A 21817-nucleotide genomic window follows, 5' to 3' on the forward strand; every position below is an offset into this window, starting at 1 on the left:
CACTAGGCTCCTCTGTCCCTGGGATTCTCCAGGCAAGAACACTGGAGTGGGTTGCCATTTCCTTTTCCAATGCATGAAAGTGAAAAGTGAAAGTGAAGTCACAGTCTAAGCACCTAACAGTTAATTTTAATGCTCTCACAAAAACTGCTTGTGAGCCCAGGGGCTGTTCAAAACACCTCCATTGGTCAGAACACTGACCAATCATTGTCAAGGAGATTCATTCAGCTTTCCTCTTGTGACTCTATCTCCAGCAAGCCTTTCAAGGTTACTATCTTGGAGAAGAAGGAGTAGATATGCACATGACTTTACAGCCAGCTGTGGAAGTGGCACAGATCATGGTGCCCTATCTGCAAGGGATCTGAGAAATGTCAACGATTATATGGATATTATTTGCCTCAGTCATTCTTTCATGGAAATCAGTGATTCTGACAAGTTAAATAATAGAATAGAATAATTCAACTTTTGGCAGATATACTGTTAGTCTCCTTGTGTATCTCAAGTATACATAGAAAAGAGGAAAAGTCAAAAAGATTCTGTTTTCTCTTCTGCTGCTAACAGAGACATTTCTCTAGGCATGCTGAGATGCCTATGAATCCTGTTTCCTCCTGTGCTGTGTGCTGAGCTACGTCACTTCAGTCATGTCCAACTCTTTGTGAGCCTGTTAACTGTAGCCTTCCAGGCTCCTCTGTCCATGGGATTCTTGAATATTGGAGTGGGTTGCCATGCCCACCTCCACTTGATCTTCCTGACCCAGGGATTGAACTCATGTCTCTTACGTCTCCTACATTGGCAGGCAGGTTCTTTACCACTAGTGACACCTGGGAAGCCCATAAGCAGTATGTGCTGTGCTGTTCTTAGTCACTTAGTCAAGTCTGACTCTTTGCAACCCCATAGACTGCAGCCTGCCAGGCTCCTCTGTCCATGGGGATTCTCCAGGCAAGAATACTGGAGTGGGTTGCCATGCCCTCCTCCAGGGGGTCCCGACCCAGGGATCAAACTCAGGTCTCCCACATTGCATGCAGATTCTTTACCATCTGAGCAGTATGGGAGTGGTGGGGGCGGTTAAACTAATCTTTATTCTTCCTTTCACCAGTTGAAAAATCAGCTTAGGGAGAGTTGCATTTGTCTTCATTTCTAGAGAAAAATACGTTTGCCTCTAAACTATTTGATGAAGCAACAGGGTTAACCTTCCAATAAGACAAACAGATGAGAAAACAAAGTAAGAAGGTGGTAGGGTAAATTGTTCTAATAAAAGACATTCCCTGAGTGTATGGCCTTATTCTACTTGATACATAAGGCAGCTCTGAGAACTTGATGATAAAACTCGGGCTTACATTAGGCCCTCGTGTTGTCTCTCCACAGCTCCAGGTGCACCAGGTGCACTAGGTCAACCAGGCCCCCCAGGCCCACCAGGCCCCGCAGGTGGACTAGCAGGTGTAGGTGCAGGGGCAGTTTATCCACTGAATACGAGAGAAGACTCTTCAGCTATGAAAGTGAAAGAAACAATCCGAACGTATTTCCCTGAGACCTGGATCTGGGAGTTGATGCCACTCGAGTAAGTTGTGTGCTGCTTGGAACTGAGTTCGTAGGAGGATTTGAATCCTCTTCTATGATTCTGGTGTAATCGTAGGGCCAGTCCTTTCTGTTTTGCTCCACTCTTTTCTGATAGATGTGTAGATTTGTAGTTCATTTATCTCATAGCTAAACAATGCAGTTTTGTTTTTCTAATTTGTTCCTGAGATACTTAATAGAAAGCCACCCTTGACCCTAAAAAGAAAAAAAAAAAAAAAACAATTTCAGAGACCTCTCTAGGAGCACCAAACTTGATATCAAGTTTAGCATTTATCACACTGGGTTTCTAAAGTGTCATGCTCTAGAGTCAGCTGTGGTCCATGCTTTTAAGAAAAGGAATTCATTGACTCTCGTCTTCTTTTTTCCCGTCTCTAGTATGTGGGGCAAACGTGAGTTGGCAATCAAGGTCCCTGACACCGTCACGGACTGGAAAGCCAGCGCCCTCTGCTTGTCTGGAGCAGCAGGGCTTGGACTCTCGCCCACCGTCTCTCTCACAGCCTTCCAGCCCTTCTTCCTGGAACTCACTCTTCCCTATTCTGTGGTTCGAGGAGAAGCCTTCACACTCAAAGCCACTGTGTTCAACTATCTGTCCCATTGCATTCGGGTAAGGGCACTTGTCTGGATGTAAGTGAAGATTGGAGGAAGGAACACACCATCCATTTCCTAAATCTCCTCCAGGTCATCTCCTAGTAAATCATAACCGAATACGATGTGGCCTAATTTTGGACTGGAATAGGTGCTAAGAACAAAGCTCCCCAACAGGTCCGAGGTGGTAAGGTTACAACCATCTGGGCTTCCCTGGTGACTCATATAGTAAAGAATCTGCCTGCAGTGTGGGAGACCTGGGTTCAGTCCCTGGGTTGGGAAGATCCCTTGGAGAGGTAATGTCAACCCACTCCAGTATTCTCGCCTGGAGAATCCCCAAGGACAGAGGAGCCTGGCGGGCTACAGTCCAGGGAGTCGCAAAGGGTCAGACACGACTGAGTGAATAACACTTCCACTTTCAAGTGCTAAGAACAAAGCTCCCAACAGACCCAAGGTGGTAAGGTTATAGTCATCCAGGACTCTATTTTATTTGTGTATTCCTGAATTCAGCTATTACTCCCACCTGATTATTTTTTCACTCTAACAAAAGAAAAATATTTCTTCCTTGTGTTGGCACAAGCCTAAATCCTGAGTATTTATCTTGATTCCCGTCAGTTTTTCAATGTCCTTATGGCAAACATCTAAACTACAAAATACCTGACAGGATTTACCCTGTCTGAACAGCTTCTCAAAGCCTCTCATTAGTATGCATTGTCCCTTTAAGCGTCTTTCCCTCCCCCCGCCCTGACACCCCATTATTGACCTTTTGCCTGTGTTCTTTCTCCAACTTGTGGGTGGGAATGGGGGACAGGTGAGCATACAGCTGGAGGCCTCTTCTGCCTTCTTGGCCATCCCAGTAGAGAAGAATGAAGAATCTCACTGTGTCTGTGGAAACAAGCAGAAAACCATGTCCTGGGCTGTGACCCCAAAGTCACTGGGTGAGTGATAATGGTGTTCACGAATCCTACTTCCTTTGTTGTGCTGATTGCTTTCCACTTCCACTCAGATGCATGTTTTTCTCTCCTCCTTTGACTGATCAATGGAAGGAAAACAATTATATATATTGGAGAGGCTTAAAAAGAAGAAACCATTCAATATAGGATCACTGTTTAACTCCTTACAAATTTTATTCCGCAGGAGAGGTGAATTTCACAGCTACTGCAGAAGCCCTACAGTCTCAGGAACTATGTGGCAGTGAGGTGCCTCACTTCCCAGAACTTGGACAGAAGGACACCGTTATCAAGCCTTTACTTGTTGAGGTATGAAGGTCTTATTTCTCTGAGTCTCCAAAGCTTTATTATGGAAATCGCATTATCTAACATGTATGTGGCAGTGACATTTCATTCCCATGAATATGAATATGTTCACAACTCAAGCTTTCACTAACATTTTCTCTTCTAAAGTAATTGCTTCTTCTCTGATGCACTACCACTTCTTTTTTTTTAATTCATTTTTTAATTGGAGAATAATTGCTTTACAATGTTGTATTAGCTTCTACTGTACAACAATGTGAATCAGCTACATGTATACATGTATCCCCTCCTTCTGAATCCTCCCTTCCACTCACCTCCCAAATCCCATCCCTCTAAGTCATTACAGAGCACTGAGCTGAGCTCCCTATGCTTACAGCAGCTTCTCACTAGTTATCTATTTCATACACAGTAGTATATATATGTCAATACTACTCTCTCAATTCACCCCACCCTCTCCTTCCTCCCTGTATCCAGTTCATCAGTACCATTTTTCTAGATTCCATATATATATATACACATAACTTTTCTTCTTAATTTTCTTCTTTCTATACAAAGCCTGAAGGAATAGAAAGAGAAGAAACTTTCAACACACTTCTCTGTGCATCAGGTAAGTGTCAGAAATAGATAAAATTTTTATGTTAAGCCACTTGCCAAAGTATATGATGTGAAATGCCCTTGGAGGCACGTTTTCTCTGGTGGAAAAAAAAGGAAAGAAGTATATTATCCCATGTGCAAATCGAAGGACATTTGATGGAGAATAATCTTTTCCTGATGAGGGCATCGAAAAGTTAAAGAGATTCACTTAAAAATTCTTGGCCAATAATGAGGACTAAAGCTGATGACTATCGGACAGGATTCTTTCCAATACACCTTGCTTCCCAAACTTCTTCCTACACAATTTTCCAAATATTGAAATATCTTTGTGGCACTAGTGGTTTAAGTGTATTCATGTTTTTGTTTAAACAAATTATTTGAAGAATTTTAGGTCATTAACATATATAAAAAAACAATCTTTAATGAACCCTTAAAATTACCATCTAAACATTCATACAGTCATTTAGAAAATGACTATTGAAATGTTCAACTCTGCACTATCTAAAATCATCTTGAGAACAATGCTTAGTGTACAGATGGCCTCTCTTCTCTATTTAAGTAACCCCTGATAATCTCAGCTAGTCACAGAACTTTAATAACTTTGTACCAGAGACCACAAAATGTATATATCTTCAGTCCATACCTCTTTCCTAAATTGAGACTCATGTATTCAACTGTTCACTTATCATCTCCACTTGCAGGCTTGGAGGTCTAAGAGGTCTCTCAAAACTAGCTTGCTCAAAACTGAACCCCTGCAGGACTCACTGCTTCTCCTACAATTTTCTTCATCTCAGATGCTGCTGCTGTGATGGAAATCCTATTCTTCTGCTTGCTGGAGATAAAAATTTTGGAGTTGTCCTTTAATTATATTCTTTCTCTTTTACTCCATACCCAATCAATCAATTCCAAATCTAGTTGGTTCTACCTTTAAATATTATTCAGAATTTTCCCACTTCTCATCATGTCCACTCCTGCTCTAGACCTCTCTCTCTTGGATCATCTCAGCCACCTCCTAACTGGTCTCCTGGTCATCACCCCTTGTTCTTCCATAGCAAGAGAATCATTAAAGCATATTTCACACCATGCCCCTCTGTTCAGAATCTTCCAAGAGTCTCCCATGTCCCTCAAAGTTAGAGCATGTCTCCAACCTCACCTACAAAACCTTTCTACCCTTGTGACTTCATACCTTCTTACCCTGTCCTCCACTCACCCTGCTCCTCCTAATCTAATCACACTGGTCTCCTAATCTGATCTTGGAACACAACCAGCATGCTCTCGTCTTTGATGTCTTTTCATGTTTTGCTCCGTATTCCAGCAAGTCTCTTCCCCTAGATATCTATAAATTTTACTCCCTGATTTAGTCTTCATCACTTATGATTTTTTAAAACTATTTATATATTTATTTATTCTGGCTATTCAGTTCAGTTCAGTCACTCAGTCATGTCTGACTCTTTGTGACCCCATGGATTGCAGCACACCAGGCTTCCCTGTCCATCACCAACTCCCAGAGTTTGCTCAAACTCATGTCCATTGAGTCGGTGATGCCATCCAACTATCTCATCCTCCGTCATCCCCTTCTCCTCCCGCCTTTAATCATTCCTAGCATCAGGGTCTTTTTGAACAAGTCAGTTCTTTGCATCAGTTGGCCAAAGTATTGGAGTTTCAGCTTCAGCATCAATCCTTCCAATGAATATTCAGGACTGATTTCCTTTAGGATGGACTGGTTGGATCTCCTTGCAGTCCAAGGGACTCTCAAGAGTTTTCTCCAACACCAAAGTTCCAAACCATCAATTCTTCGGCACTCAGCTTTATGGTCCAATGCTCACATCCATACATGACTACTGAAAAAACTATAGCTTTGACCAGACAGACCTTTATTGGCAAAGTAATGTCTCTGCTTTTTAATATGCTGTCTAGATTGGTCTTAGTTTTTCTTCCAAAGAGCAAGAGCCTTTTAATTTCAGAGCTGCAGTCACCATCTGCAGTGATTCTGGAGCCCAAAAATATAAAGTGTCTCACTGTCTCCATTGTTTGCCCATCTATTTGCCATGAAGTCACAGGACCAGATGCCATGATCTTTGTTTTTTGAATGTTGAGTTTTAAGCCAGCTTTTTCACTCTCCCCTTTCACTTTCATCAAGAGTCTCTTTAGTTCTTCTCCACTTTCTGCCATAAGGGTGGTGTCATCTGTGTATCTGAGGTTATTGATAGTTCTCCCGGCAATATTGATTTCAAGTAGTGTTTCATCCAGCCCAGGATTTTGCATGATGTACTCTGCATATAAGTAAGGTGACAATATACAGCCTTGATATACTCCTTTCCCAATTTGGAACCAGTCTGTTCTTCCATGTCCAGTTCTAACTGTTGCTTCTTGACCTGCATAGAGATTTCTCAAGAGGCAGGTCAGGTGGTCTGGTATTCCCATCTCTTTCAGAATTTTCAATAGTTTGTTGTGATTTCACAGTCAAAGATTGTGGCATAATTAATAAAGCAGAAGTAGATTTTTTCTAGTATTCTCTTGCTTTTTCAATGATAGAATTGATGTTGGCAATTTGATCTCTGGTTTCTCTCCCTTTTCTAAATCCAGCTTGAACATCTGGAAGTTCATGGTTCACGTACTGTTGAAGCCTGGCTTGCAGAATTTTGAGCATTACTTTCCTACTGTGTGAGATGAGTGCAACTGTGTGGTAGTTTGAACATTCATTGGCACTGCCTTTCTTTGGGATTGGAGTGAAAACTGACCTTTTCCAATCCTGTGGCCACTGCTGAGTTTTCTAAATTTGCTGGCATATTGAGTGCAGCAGTTTCACAGCATCATCTTTTACGATTTGAAATAGCTCAACTGGAATTTCATCACCTCTACTAGCTTTGTTCACAGTGATGCTTTCTAAGGCCCACTTGACTTCACATTCCAGGATGTCTGGCTCTAGGTGAGTGATCACACCATTGCAGTTATCTGGGTCATGAAGATCTTTTTTGTACAGTTCTTCTGTGTATTCTTGCCACCTCTTCTTAATATCTTCTGCTTCTGTTAGTTTCATACCATTTCTGACCTTATTGAGCCCATCTTTGCATGAAATGTTCCCTTGGTATCTCTAATTTTCTTGAAGAGATCTCCAGTCTTTCCCAGTCTGTTGTTTTCCTCTATTTCTTTGCATTGATCACTGAGGAAGTCTTTCTTATCTCTCCTTGCTATTCTTTGGAACTCTGCATTCAAATGGGCATAGCTTTCCTTTTCTCCTTTATCTTTTGCTTCTTTTCTCAGCTACTTGTAAGGCCTCCTCAGACAGCCATCTTGCCTTTTTGCATTTCTTTTTCTTGGGGATGGTCTTGCTCCCTGTCTCCTGTACAATGTCTAAAACCTCAGTCCACAGTTCTTCAGGCACTCTGTCTATCAGATCTGACCTCTGCAATTTATTTGTCAATTCCACTGTATAATTGTAAAGAATTTAATTCATACCTGAATGGTCTAGTGGCTTTCCCTACTTTCTTGAATTTAAGTCTGAATTGTACAATAAAGAGTCATGATCTGAGCCACAGTCAGCTCCTGGTCTTATTTTGCTGACTATATAGAGCTTCTTCATCTTTGGCTGCAAAGAATACAACCAATCTGATTTCGGTAATGACCATCTGGTGATGTCCATGTAGAGTCTTCTCTTGTGTTATTGGAAGAGGGTATTTTTTATGACCAGTGTGATTTCTTGGCAAAACTCTGTTAGCCTTTGCCATGCTTCTTTTGTACTCCAAGGGCAAATTTGCCTGTTACTCCAGGTATCTCTTGACTTCCTACTTTTGCATTCCAGTCCCCTATGATGAAAAAGACATCTTTATTGAGTGTTAGTTCTAAAAGATCTGGTAGGTCTTCAGAGAACCATTCAACTTCAGCTTCCTCAGCATTACTGGTTGGGGCATAGACTTGGATTACTGTAATATTGAATGACTTCCCTTGGAAATGAACAGAGATCATTCTGTTATTTTTGAGGTTGCACCCAAGTACTGCATTTTTGACTCTTGTTGACTATGAAAACTACTCCATTTCTTCTAAGGGATTCTTGCCCACAGTAGTAGATATAATGGTCATCTGAATTAAATTTGCCCATTCCAGTCCATTTTAATTCACTGATTCTTCAAATGTCAATGTTCACTCTTGTCATCTCTTGTTTGACCACTTCTAATTTACCTTAATTCACGGACCTATCCTGGTTCCTTTCTGATTTTGGCTATACCAGATCTTAGTTGGGGCATGTGAATCTATTTCCCTGACCAGGGATTGAACCAAGGCCCCCTGAATTGAGAGCATGGAGTCTTAGCCACTGAAACAACAGGGAAGTACCTGATTTTTTAATCAATGAGTATTTAGATGACAAATTTCTCCCCACACCCTGCACTTCTTGGTTTACCTTGCCTCACTAGCTCACCCATATAAACACTCTGCTTTATTTTTTGTATAGAACTTATCAGTATCTAGCATACTAAAAATTTGTTTCTTTATTACTCCCATCAAAATGAACGTATTATGATGTCAGGAAATGTCTTCCAAAAATTGCTGTATCACTGTACTTAATACAAAATCTGGTACATAGCACACACTTAATACATATTTATGGAGTAAATATGATGTTTTTTACAACCACTAGCTATAGTATAAGTTAACATAAACAAGAAAGAGAAGGAAATAAGTATAACATAAGGTATATGCTTATACAGAGATCTATAGAGATTTAGCACAAATATATATGATTAATATGAACTTCACTGTGAGATGAATTGTGGCTATAGCAGAAACTTGGATTGCATCAAAGAAATGAAATAATAACTAAGAAAAACATGATGTTGGATCTTGATCATAGAGATGGGAAAAAATGCAGATAGAACTAGAACATTTCTCTCATTTTTCCCTCCCTTCTGTGTATTTGTCTTGTTTCATTAGAAACTGGAGGATCTGAAATGTTGTCATTAAAACTTCCTGCAAATGTGGTTGAAGGTTCTGCCAGGGCGACATATTCAGTTTTGGGTGAGTCTCCCATCCCAAAAGAAGCATCTGTCCATCCTTTTAACTCTAGTGCATGGCATCTCATCATCCCTTCCTAATGAAGTCCCTGTGTCTAGGCATTGGACTGAGAGAAAGCATCAGGACCACACTGTGTATTAGTGGGAAAGAGGGGCTGAATTGATGCTATGCCACATCTTAAACCTTGATATACTCTAAAGAGCAAAGAGAGCCATCTCTTTGTGCTCTCACCTTCAAGATATTGGCTAGATAGTGATGCTTTCTACTAGAAATGAAACTAATCATTTTTTACCAGATGTGTGACTCATCAGAAAGGTATATCCTTCCATTTTTGTTTTTTCCTATTTTTCCCATCTTTGAACATCTACTTTATTGTTCCAACATTTCTCTTTCTATTCTTGTTTTTCTTCACCTCTTATGCTTTCTGGTCCTTCTCTTTATACATGATTTGACTTCTCACTTAGCTAGTCATCTATTTTCCTACGCTAACATCAATCAGCTGAGTTCCTCTAAAATTTTTTCTGTATTTCATTCCTCAGGTGATATACTAGGCTCTGCAATGCAAAATCTTCAGAATCTTCTCCGGATGCCCTATGGTTGTGGAGAACAGAATATGGTCCTTTTCACTCCTAACATCTATGTTCTGAACTATCTAAATGAGACAGGACAGCTCACTGAGAAGATCAAGTCCAAAGCCATCAGCTACCTCATCAGTGGTGAGAGATTACCCCCAAAGGAAAAACATTAGTTGATTTCCTAAATATCTCCTCCATTGAACTCAAATCCACGTCCGTTCGATTAAGATTTAGTAATTACCTTTGCTGTGACACCCAACAAGATGTCTCACAATACAACCAGAGAATTAAATGGCATCTTCAAATCTTGGAGACTTTGTAGTAAAATAGTAGCTTCCCTGTGATTCCTCAATGAGTTTTAAGGAAAAGCCTGATTCCTTCTCCAGTGTCTCTGCTATTTCCTAAATCTATGCAAACATTCTTCTTCTTAAGGTTACCAAAGACAGTTGAACTATAAGCACAGTGATGGTTCTTACAGCACTTTTGGGGATCGTGATGGTAGAAGTCAGGGAAACACTTGGTAAGATAATTATTTCCATATGCTCTCTGTAGATCCAAGATATTTCAGATAACTGGAAACAGCTCTTATCTGATACCTGGACTTATTGTGTAGAAATTTGTTATCCTTTAAAAACCCACATGCATATCATTGCTAGCGGAAGATCTCACCATTTCATGTATGAAAGCTCACTGTTCTGATAGTACAGTTGTTTAGTCGCTAAGCCATGTCTGACTGTTTTGGGACCCCATGGACTGTAGCCCACCTGGCTTCTCTGTCCATGGGATTTCCCAGGCAAGAATACTGGAGTGGGTTGCCATTTCCTTCTCCAGGGGATCTTCCAGGCCCAAGGATAGAACCTGTGTCTCCTGCATTGCAGGCGGATAGTACTATAGATAATAGTAAAATTAGGGTCCCCTCAAGCAGAAATATAAGGCATAAGGTGTCACAATGTGAAATGAGAGAGGAAGAAATTTCTATATTGTGCATTCAGGAAGGAGAGGAGGCGAAGAACAGAAAGACACTGTGATGTAGTAAAATCATTCAGAAAATGGCAATTTGGGTGGTGGGAAGGCTTGGAGTCTCCAACAAACTTTTTATGAGGAAAAAAAAGTATCAACTCTGGAGAAACCAATAAAGTTGAGAGATTTTTAAATAGATCCAGAAGTTTGTTGGACAAATAAGAGTATATTCAGTATTCAAGGATCATCTCCCCACCAATTTTCTCCATGGAACTGCAAAGCTCTCTGGAGGCAATGAAACACAGTGACCTTTAAAAAGGAGATGATCCTCAGGTCTCCTTCTCTTCTTTGCTGAACAGGCTTACTGCATTTGTGCTCAAGTCTTTTTCTCAAGCCCAATCACACATCTTTGTAGAGGACTCGCACATCACAGACTCCCTTACCTGGCTTTCACGGAAGCAGAAGGAAAATGGCTGTTTCCAGCGCTCTGGATCATTGCTAAACAATGCTATTAAGGTGATGCCTTTAAATTTGTTCTGGTCCCTGAGAAGAGTGAAATGTATGAGTTGTGATGCTCCTATGGATTCCTCAAGTCATGGTGACATAACTTTGAGAAGGACAGCAGAAGCAAAAGCTTTTGAAACCTAACAATAAATTAGGTGTTTCCTATGGTTAAGAAAACAGCATGTCCAAAAAACTCCACTATGTCACTAAAAATGAGGGAAAGTGATTTGGGACAGATTTCAGAATTTGGGGGTGAAAGAGGAAGCGGAGGAAACAATAATATTACCCTAGAAAAGATACATTCTGGTGAAGATAACCAAGGGGGAAATTAGAGTTAGCTGCCTCTGGGTGATGGCTATTGGAGTGTTTGAGTGTCTCTGCCTCTGATCCTACAGGGTGGGGTTGATGACGAGGTAACGCTCTCTGCCTATATTACCATTGCTCTACTGGAGATGCCACTGCTTGTCACCGTATGTACCGCCACTCCCACCCTGTACCTTCCTCTAATGTAAGGATGAAACTCGTAGAGCTATGAATCTCTGAGGAAAATGAGTTGTGATTTTCACATTATTTAATATTAGTATATTTCACTGGAGCATAAAGGACAGTAGATCCCTTGGGAAGCTGCAAAGGAAATTACCCTCTGGTCAGAACTGTGGTGTTGTGCAAGCACACTGGGGCATTTAATGTGTGGCTCGCCAGGGGACAGTTCATTAGCCCGGTTCAGCTAGCTTAAGATCTTCCTTCATTTTCAGTAAGTCAGAAAAAGAAAAACACATTTCATATATTAATGCATATATGTGGAATCTAGAAAAGTGGTACAGATGAATCTCTTTGCAAGGCAGGAACAAGATTGATGTGGAGAATGAGAACATATGGATACCAGAGGGGAAACGTGGAGGTGGGATGAGCTGGGAGATGTGGACTGATGTATACACAACTACTATGTGTAAAATAGATACCTAATGGGAACCTGCTGTATAGCACAGGGAACTCTGCTCAGTGCTCTGTGGTGACCTGAATGGGAAGGCAGTCCAAAAGGGAGGGGATATATGTATACGGAGAGCTGATTCACTTTGCTGTACAGCAGAAACTAACACAATGTTGTAAAGCAGCTATACCCTCCCCACGCCACCCCCCAAAAATAAATAAATAAGTAAATGGCTGGAACAAGGGAAAACAGAAGCAGGGTCTTTATCTTCTTTATAGCACCCAGTTGTCCACAATGCTCTATTCTGCCTGGAAAGGGCCTGGCAATCTGCCTCAGAGGCCCAAGGAAGTCTTGTCTATACCAAGGCGTTATTGGCCTATGCCTTCGCACTAGCAGGAGACCAAGCCAAGAGAAAGGAACTGCTTGAGTCACTAGACAAAGAAGCTGTAAGAGAAGGTAAGAATTGACTTCCAAAGTCACCAGTGATCAAAGGGAGACAGCCTATTTTATTCACATCTATTTTGGGCTTTCCCTGGTAGCTCAGCCGGTAAAGAATCTGCCTGCAACGCAGGAGACCCTGGTTCAATTTCTGGGTCAGGAAGATCCCCTGGAGAAGGGATAGGCTACCCACTCCAGTATTCTTGGGCTTCCCTGGTGGCTCAGCTTGTATCTGCCTGCAATGCAGGAGACTTGGGTTCTATCCCTGGTTTGGGAAGATCCACTGGAGAAGGGAACAGCTACCCACTCCAGTGTTCTCACCTGGAGAATTCCATGAACTGTATATAATCAGAGTCCATGGGGTTGCAAAGAGTTGGAAACCACTGAATGACTTTCACTTTTCACTTTCACATCATGCTTATATTATATCCATTTTTATTATTATAAGAAGATTAATTATTACTAACCTAACATCTCTAGGTAACATGGATGATTTTATCAATTCATACATTATAGGCCTCGAAACAGTCCAGTTTCTAATATCACACAAGGATGTAGTAAACACAAAGACATGAGGTGATTTACTGGAACCTCAATGTACTTTCTTGGCAAAGATTAGCTTGATTGGTGATTACTTAATACTTTCACTTCATGTATGTCTGGGCTTCCCTGATAGCTCAGTTGGTAAAGAATCTGCCTGCAATGCAGGAGACCCTGGTTCAATTCTTGGGCTGGGAAGATCCACTGGAGAAAGGAAAGACTACCCACTCTAGTATTTTGGGGCTTCCTTGAAGGCTCAGCTGGTAAAGAATCTGCCTGCAATGTGGGAGACCTGGGTTCAATCCCTGGGGTTGGGAAGATCCCCTGGAGAAAGGAAAGGCTACCAACTCCAGTATTCTGGCCTGGAGAATTCCATGGACTGTATAGTCCATAGGTTCGCAAAAAATCAGACACGACTGAGAGGCTTTCACTTCATTTCACATATGTCCATTCAATGGGTGAGCTGTAATTACAGGGATCATTAAAGATTTAGATTTTTGAAAATGTTCTCTAAGCTGAAGATGATATCCTTTTTTATTTCTAAGAGGACTCAATCCACTGGCAACGTCCTAGGAAGCCTCAAGAAGTTAATGAACTCTACAGTCCACCCCGGGCTCCTTCTGTTGACGTGGAGATGACATCTTACTCCCTCCTTGCCCATCTTACTGCCCAGCCTGCCCCATCTTCGGAAGATCTGTCTGTGGCTGCACAGATTGTAAAATGGCTCACCAAGCAACAGAACCCCAATGGGGGCTTCTCCTCCACTCAGGTCTGTGAAGAGACTCTAGGAAGAAAAATTAATGTACTAATACCTATGTAGACACAACCATATTCTAAGAGTTGAGTAAGTGAATAGTGTTTCTAAATTATATCTTACTCTTGCATCACCAAAAAGGTTTCAGCCTCATTATTTTATACTTGGGTTATTTCTCTGTCCTCTATACAATCTCTCATATTTTCTCTTCTTAATGGATCCTTTTCTATAAAGTAACCAATCTTCCTAAAACAATGTCTTCATACGATTACTTCCTTTAGAGTCTTTCCTGGTGGTCCAGACTCTGTGCTTCCACTGCAGGGGGCTCAGGTTCCATCCCTGGTTGGTGTGAGAACTGAGATCCCACATGCTTTGTGGCATTTTTCATCCAAAGACTAAAATTAATTTGCCCAAAATATTTCCTCTCCTCAGTAAACATGAATAATCTTGTCTAATAAGGCTGATCTCTTCACTTTTCCTGGAATTGTTTCACTCTTCTCAAGGTCTTAACTTCCAATATGTCCCTTCCTGTTATTGCCTGATGCCTCTTTTCTGTTTGCATAAATCTTTCTCACTATTCAGAGATAATCTTATTTCTCATCTTCTTCACAGCCTTCTCTTATTATGTATACTAGCTCCAACTCCTCTTTTTCTAAATTTTCCCAACAAATATTGTTATAGAAATGTATATATTACATGTGTCCATGCTCAGTCATGTCTGACTCTTTGTGACCCCATGGACTGTAGCCTGTGAGACTCCTCTGTCCTTGGGATTCTCCAGGCAAGAATACTGGAGTAGGTTGCCATTTCCTCCTTCAGGGATCTTTCTGACCCAGGGATCTCCTGCATTGGTAGGCAGATTCTTTACCACTCTGCCACCTGTAAAGCTTGTAGAAATACACAGAAATGTATAGATTATTGAAATGTGTTCTACTCTATGTCAATTATTAGAGTCTAAGTCCCATATGTACATTGTAAACTACTTGAATGAGGAAACTGCATTTCCCCAAAGTACCTAAGGATTTCCAGATGGCTCAAATGGTAAAGAATCTGCCTGCAATGTGGGAGACCTGGATTCAATCCCTGAGTTGGGAAGATCCCCTGGAGAAGGGAATAGCTATCCACTCCAGTATTCTTGCCTGGAGAATTCCATGAACAGAGAAGCCTGGTGGGCTACAGTCCATGGGATCGCTGGGTAGGACATGATGGAGTGACTAACGCACACAAAGTACATAGACTAGTTCAAGATGAATGAATAGTTCAAGATGAATAACGAGCTCTGAATAGACTTGAAATTCAGTGAATGAACAGTGTTTATGACTAGGTAACTCTGAGAGTAGCATGGATATGGTTTATATCCAGTATGATCTGACCACCTTCCTCTCCTATAATTTCTGCACCCATCTTTTTTCAGGATACAGTGGTGGCTCTCCAGGCACTTTCCAAATATGGGGCAGCAACTTTCACTAAAGGGGAAAAAGCAGCTACTGTCACCGTGAAGTCTGAGGAGAGCTTCTCTGAAGAATTCCGAGTAGATGAAGCTAAGCGTCTGCTGCTGCAGGAGGTGGCTTTGCCAGAGATCCCGGGGAAGTACAGCACAGTTGTGTCAGGGTCGGGATGTGTGTATGTCCAGGTGAGACTTGTCGGGGTTCCAGAAGTGTCACAAATGGGAGATCAAGTCTCAAGAAGTAGATCGGAACTTCAAAACAGAGAAAGAAACGTGTACCAAGGGGAAATATAAATTACCTAGAAGCAATAGATTGAGTGTAAAAATAAAGGCCTTTTTTTCCCATTTATTTTAGACATCCTTGAGATATAATATCCTGCCCAAGAAAGAAAGAAAAGCTCCCTTTACTCTGAAAGTTGAAACTCTCCCCAAGAATTGTGATGGAGTCAGCACTCACAGGAAAGTCCAGATTCACATCAACATTAGGTAAATTGTAAATTGCTACCTGACCTTTTGTAGAATATGGTGAAATTGATTTTCTGGTGCAGAGGATCTTCACTGTCCAGGGTCATACACAATGAATAAGAAATTCTTGCAATATTTATTCAAAAGAAAATTTTCTTCACTCTTAACCAAAAAGCCTTTGATGTTGAGAATATGATGTCACTATACCTGCAGAGTATGACTTCTTATCAGTTTTGTAAACAACTACATGCTCAGTTGCTCAGTCATGTCCCACTCTTTTGCAACTCCATGGATTGTAACCCACCAGGCTCCTCTGTCCATGGAGTATTCCAGGCAAGAATACTGGAGTGGGTTGCCAATTCCTTCCTACCCAAGAGGGGTTCTTGTTCCCATCCAGGGATCAAACGTGCATCTCCTGCATTGGCTGGCAGATTCTTTACCACTAGTGCCACCTGAGAAGCCCCAGACAACTCTAGCAGAAGCAAATAGAGTAGATGGTGAAGCTGAATGGTAGCCAGGGATAGGAAACACTAGAAATAAAAGAGGAGAGACTTCTGTCTTGAATGAAATCCAAAGGATTTTGTTTGACTGCCTTGTCCATATACCTTGACTTCATAGTTACACTGGGGAAAGACCCAGCTCCAACATGGTCATTGTTGATGTGAAGATGGTATCAGGCTTCATACCTGTGAAATCATCCGTGAGAAAGGTAAGCCCTAAATCCCTTACAGATAGCAAAGTCATGGCAAATAAATGCTGTAAATTTTATTTTTTTGATTCAATTCTTCAAGAGGTCTCTCAAACTTGTGTCTCTAGTGTGTGTTTCCATTATTTGAACAGTGGGCATCCTAGTTATATGGTCTCAACTGTAAGATACAAATCATAAACATGGTTAATAATGTTTAACCTTGAGACCTGTAAGAATGCATAGTGCATTAAATTATCTTTCCATTACGTATAAAAAGGAAAAGGGAGACTACATCATATGAATGTATGTACATATATTCTCCATTTTAAAAATTTTTTTCTGAGCTTTTCCTTGACATAGAAGAGAAAGTTTTTATCTCTTCATCATTGAGCAAATGTTTGCTTTAGGGTTTTGGATCATTTTCTTATTGGTTCAAGGAAGTTTCCAATTATAATTTACAAAAGTTCTTGTAGCAAATGGGTGCTGTGCTTTAGTTCAAATCTTTTTCTATATTTTAGATGACAGTGATTTTATTTTTAATTAGTATAATAAATCACATTGGTCTTTTAAATTCTGAAGCAACTTTACATTCTTAGGACTAACTGGACCTGGTCATTGTGTTTATTTTTTAAAATAAATTTCTGGATTCTGTTTGCTTATAGATGGTTGTGTTTTTTTGTTTTTTTTTTTTTAATATCATGACTGACACTCAGTTCAGTTCAGTCATTCAGTCATGTCCGATGCTTCATGACCCCATGAACAGCAGCATGCCAGGCCTCCCTGTCCATCACCAACTCTCGGAGTTTACCCAAACTCATATCCATTGAGTCAGTGATGCCATCCAACCATCTCATCCTCTGTTGTCCCCTTCTCCCAGTGACTGACATCATCCCAATGACTGACATTGGGCTATACTTTTTGTTTCTTACATTATTCCTACTGGTTTCTGGTATCAAAATTATGCTAGACTCAAAAGATGGGGAGAAATGTCTTTTATCCTCCTCCCTGCCTTTTTAAAAATATAGTTAGAAGATAGTTCCCTGTCTCTATATGTAGATAATAGATAGGAAGGGTGTTTAGTCAATGTTATTTTTATTACTATTGCTATTATTCTTGAGGAGATCAAATTAGAGTGTGATGTCTCTGAGAAGCCATTTAGAACATAAATATCTGAAGACTATCTCAGCCTGAGAGTCCCTCATCTCATACCCTTTGGTTTATCCTCTGCATCTACAGCTCCAGGAAATGGCTCAGATTCAGAGGACTGAAGTGAACACCAACCATGTCCTGATTTATTTTGAAGAGGTAAGATTCTCTGTGACTCTGCTAGATCCAGGAAAGCCACTAGAGGTTCTAACAAGCCAACCCAGGTTCCAAAGAGTGTACTTCACATACACAGCTTACCATGTTGCATAAGTCTCTGGTGTGTTAGTCACTCAGTCGTGTTCGACTCTTTACAGCCCCACAGACTACAGCTCACCAGGCTCTTCTGTCCATCCAAGAAATTCTCCAGGCAAGAATACTGGAGTGCATTGCCATTCTCTTCTCCAGAGGAATCTTCCTGACCCAGGGATTGAAGCCGGGTCTCCCACATTGTAGGGAGACTCTTTACCATCTGAGCCTCCAGGGAAGCCCATATTATAAAACTCCCTGGTATTTCATTTATGAAAGGGGAGGAAATAGCTATAGAGGAAAATGAATCCTGGCCAAGTCAACAGGCTTGATTTACTACATTTAAATGTCTGTAGAATTGTCTTCTTGCCCTTTTTTTATCTGTCCTTGAATGTATTATACAAGTCTGAAGCCATCTCGTTCTTTCCATAGGTTTTGGCACAGAGAATAGCATAAGTACAGGGTTTGATAATATCTTAAAGAGAGACAAAGTTAATCTTTGATTCCAATTCAGTTTTCCTGTCTCTCCAGCTAACCCATCATATCGTGAGTTTCTCCTTCTCAGTGGAACAAGACATCGCAGTAAAGAATTTAAAACCAGCTACTGTAAAGGCATATGATTACTATGAGACAGGTGAGTGAGAGTCAGACATGCCAAGCCTTGAAAGGAAAAAGATGACTAACCTAGGATAGTGTCACCATAACTGAAAGAAAACTCCACAATCTCTCACTGGAAGAAAGAGTGAGTTTATAATCACAGGATAATCTTATTCATAATACTTGTCCCCAAACAAGTATTAGAGTCATTCTTATAAACTGATCATAAAGCAGTAAGGGGATCAGTTCTTTCTAAATTCTCCTATGAAGTTGTTTGTTCTACACTGAATTATTCTAGACAGGAAAGAAGAGCAGCAATAACTTAAAAAAAAAAAAAAAAAGCAAACACTTCCCAGTACTAATGTGTGCTATGAGACCCAAAATTTGATCTATTTTTCACCTGGGCCTTGGAGAATCACGAATTTTGGGAAACTGTGTAATATATCAGGAAATTCTTTGATTTGCTCATGACTTTAAACTAGAAACTTACACCATCTTAGCATGCTGGTGGTGTTCCAACTTAACTCTTTCTTAGAAAAGAAAAGGTTTAGAGCAGAAGGTACAACTCCAATAAGAAAAACATAATTGTGAAAAGGGGCTATACAGTGTCCTACAGAAAGACAGTTATCCATTTGTGAGCTTTGTATCCAGGCCCAACTTTCTGTTTCTTCCCACCAAACAATCCCAAGTAGCTTAGTACAAAAGAAGCCCTTTTATTGGCTCTATAACTATGCTTTATACTTTCTTTCATAGCTTATGCAGTTTATTTACAGTTAACTACTCATGTGCCTATTACTGCATGTCTGTCATCTCTGTCTCATTCTTTTTGCATTTCAGAGGAATTCACCATCGAAGAGTACAGTGTTCCCTGCAGTGCTGGTAAAGTATAGACAGTAAAATCTGATGCCAATGAAAAGAAAATAAACATTTGCTGTTTGAGTAAAGCTGCCTCTTGAGCATGCCCTTACCATATTATAAAACTCCTTGGTGAATCATTTATGAATTGAACTATCTCAGATGTATTATAGACTTTCACAGTAGGAAAAAAATGCAAGTAAAATATAATTACATGTATCTAGGTTGACTTGTTTGAGGATGAATCCAGGAATTTGCCACATATAAAAGCTAAATCATTTAATATTTAGTTTATATCTCTGTGCTCAGTGGTGATATATTTATCACCCATGGCCTTTCTGAGATGTTTCTAAACTTACACAAGTTAAAGTCAGGCAACTTTTCACTCTAAAATTGTCCATATAATACTGCACAAGAGATGTAATCTCTAAGATGTTCCTTTTGGCTAATTGACAGGGTTCATCTTTGACAATACAATACTTGCTATGAGACTTTCCACTCTCTACTTTAAAACATGGAAAAACTGAGACCAGCCTTATCAATAAAAATAAATAAGCATACTAAGTTCAAATATTTATCACTAAAATATGAAAAATTATTCCTTTATTAGATCACAAAATTTTCCTAATATTTCTATCTTTTCTTTACTGTTTAGTCTGAACATGGAAATGATTGAAGATGGTAACTTGTGGACCTCATCAGATGAACTGCTCCAGAAACAAAGAACAAAGAGTCATCAGAAGAGAGGCCAGTGGGAGAAAGAAAGGACAGGAATTGGAAGTGTGCTAAATTTGTATGTTGAATAAATTTATGACATTTATAACTATTTTTATCAATATTATGTGTTCCTTCTGATGTATCTATTCTCCACAGTGTTTTGTTTTGTTTTGTTTTTTTGCCACTCCACATGGCATGCAGGATCTTAGTTCCGCAACCAGGGATCTAACCCTTGCCCCATGCAGTGGAAGCACAGTAGGTTAACCACTGGACCCCAGGGAAGTCCCTATGGTGTTTTTAAAAATACAGAAAAACTACACAAAAAGGTACACACAAAAAAATCTGCAGATAATTAAAAATTAAATTCCAAAATCTGCTTTCCCAGAAAATAGGGGAAAGAAAACAATATTTCTAAATATTGGAAACAACCAAAATGTCCATCAGACTAGCTGTGGTACATCCATACTATGGAATACTACTCACTAATAAAAACAGACAAAGCACTGATACAAACAACTACTTAGATGGATCTCACAAACTTTACACTGAGTGAAAAGAAATACAATCTCAAAAGGTCACACTGTATGACTCCTTTCATAAAACATTCTTGAAATGACAAAACCAAAGAAATGGAAGATAAATGAGTGGTTTCCAGGGGTTATAAGTGCTAGGGAAATGGGAAAAGGGGTGCGACTTATAAAGGGATTGCATTAGAGAGAACTTTGTGCTGAAGAAATCCTGCATGTGTGGAAGCAAAAGTCCTGGTTTGAATTTTTACATTTAATTCCATCTCAAGTCATTTTGTTGTCTATTGTGTGCTATATGAGTTGATATCTAAATTGACTTTTTTCTCACTTATGTAGCCTTCTAATAGTTCCATTATCATTTATTAACCAATTCAAGATTTCCCTGCAAATAAGAGATGACTCCTTTATTTTAAGATTTGTTTCTAAATGATTTATTCTATTTCACTGATTAACCAGTTTATTCTTTCATACATACTAAACTATTTGAATTACTGTGGCTAAATGAAATGTTGTAATTATTCAGCTGGTCAGTTCTCACCTTCTTTGCAATACTAAGCTTATCATTTATTCTAGGTTAAATTTTGAAAATTTTTGAAATTTTTGAAATTTTTTTATGATGTGAATTATCCCTATAGTCATATTGGGTATTGTCTGGAGATTCACTGAATACAAATAAATGTATAATGATTATGAATGTCAATTTTTTTTTATAATATTTAGGCTTCCTTAGTCAAATACATTTTATCTTCATTTATTCAACTCAACAAGAAGTGAATTCTAATTTGGACTTAATTTCTGAATTTGGACCAAACTATAAAATGAAAATTAAAGATTAATTTCATGGGCATAAATAGCAAAAATAACTTGAAAGAATAATAAAGTATATGCATGCATGTGTGCTTAAGTTCCCTCAGTCATGTCTGACTCTTTGCCACCCTGTGGACTCTAGCCTGCCAGATTCCTCTGTCCACGAGATTTCCCAGCCAAGAATACTGGAGTAGGTTACCATGCCCTCCATCAGGGGATCTTCTCGACCCAGGGACCGAACCCTCATCTCTATGTCTGTTGCATTGGCAGGCGGGTTCTTTACCACCAGCACCATCTGAGAAACCCAATAAAATGTATACAAATAGACAAATTAAAAGATAAGGGCAAAAATAAAGTGACAAAATAAGTAAAGACTAGAACAATAATCGTCATTTTTTATGAAAACCACTGAAAGGTTTTTAAAAGGAGAATTACTTCAGAGTTGTATTATAGGTAGTCCATCTTCTAGGCCATGGTAGGATAAAGAAAGAAAGTTTTTTTTCTGATCTTTCTGATTTCTGATAGAGTCATTTGTGCAGAACTGTTCTCTTTTCATGCTTCTGATGGTTTAGCACAAATATCTCTCTTTTGACTCGTACAATTCCA

The 21817-nt window shown here is 39.8% G+C and overlaps 1 protein-coding gene across 1 annotated transcript in view; it reads left to right on the forward strand.

Moving 5' to 3' along the window:
* Positions 1-21046, forward strand: part of LOC138077764 (alpha-1-macroglobulin-like) — a 58561-nt gene extending 37515 nt beyond the window's left edge. Inside the window, exons 19-37 of the mRNA XM_068969954.1 lie at positions 1363-1555; positions 1948-2176; positions 2969-3095; positions 3295-3416; positions 3966-4017; positions 8934-9017; positions 9554-9730; positions 10022-10109; positions 10909-11065; positions 11449-11523; positions 12263-12440; positions 13508-13731; positions 15131-15349; positions 15519-15649; positions 16247-16337; positions 17553-17621; positions 18240-18342; positions 19143-19184; positions 19816-21046. Coding sequence (XP_068826055.1) covers positions 1363-1555; positions 1948-2176; positions 2969-3095; positions 3295-3416; positions 3966-4017; positions 8934-9017; positions 9554-9730; positions 10022-10109; positions 10909-11065; positions 11449-11523; positions 12263-12440; positions 13508-13731; positions 15131-15349; positions 15519-15649; positions 16247-16337; positions 17553-17621; positions 18240-18342; positions 19143-19184; positions 19816-19820 — 2366 coding nt within the window. The 3' untranslated portion in view covers positions 19821-21046. The remainder of the gene's footprint in view (positions 1-1362; positions 1556-1947; positions 2177-2968; positions 3096-3294; positions 3417-3965; positions 4018-8933; positions 9018-9553; positions 9731-10021; positions 10110-10908; positions 11066-11448; positions 11524-12262; positions 12441-13507; positions 13732-15130; positions 15350-15518; positions 15650-16246; positions 16338-17552; positions 17622-18239; positions 18343-19142; positions 19185-19815) is intronic.
* The last annotated feature ends 771 nt before the right edge of the window (positions 21047-21817 follow it).

This window comes from Capricornis sumatraensis, chromosome 4 (assembly GCF_032405125.1).
Source record: "Capricornis sumatraensis isolate serow.1 chromosome 4, serow.2, whole genome shotgun sequence".
Classification (NCBI taxonomy): domain Eukaryota; kingdom Metazoa; phylum Chordata; class Mammalia; order Artiodactyla; family Bovidae; genus Capricornis; species Capricornis sumatraensis.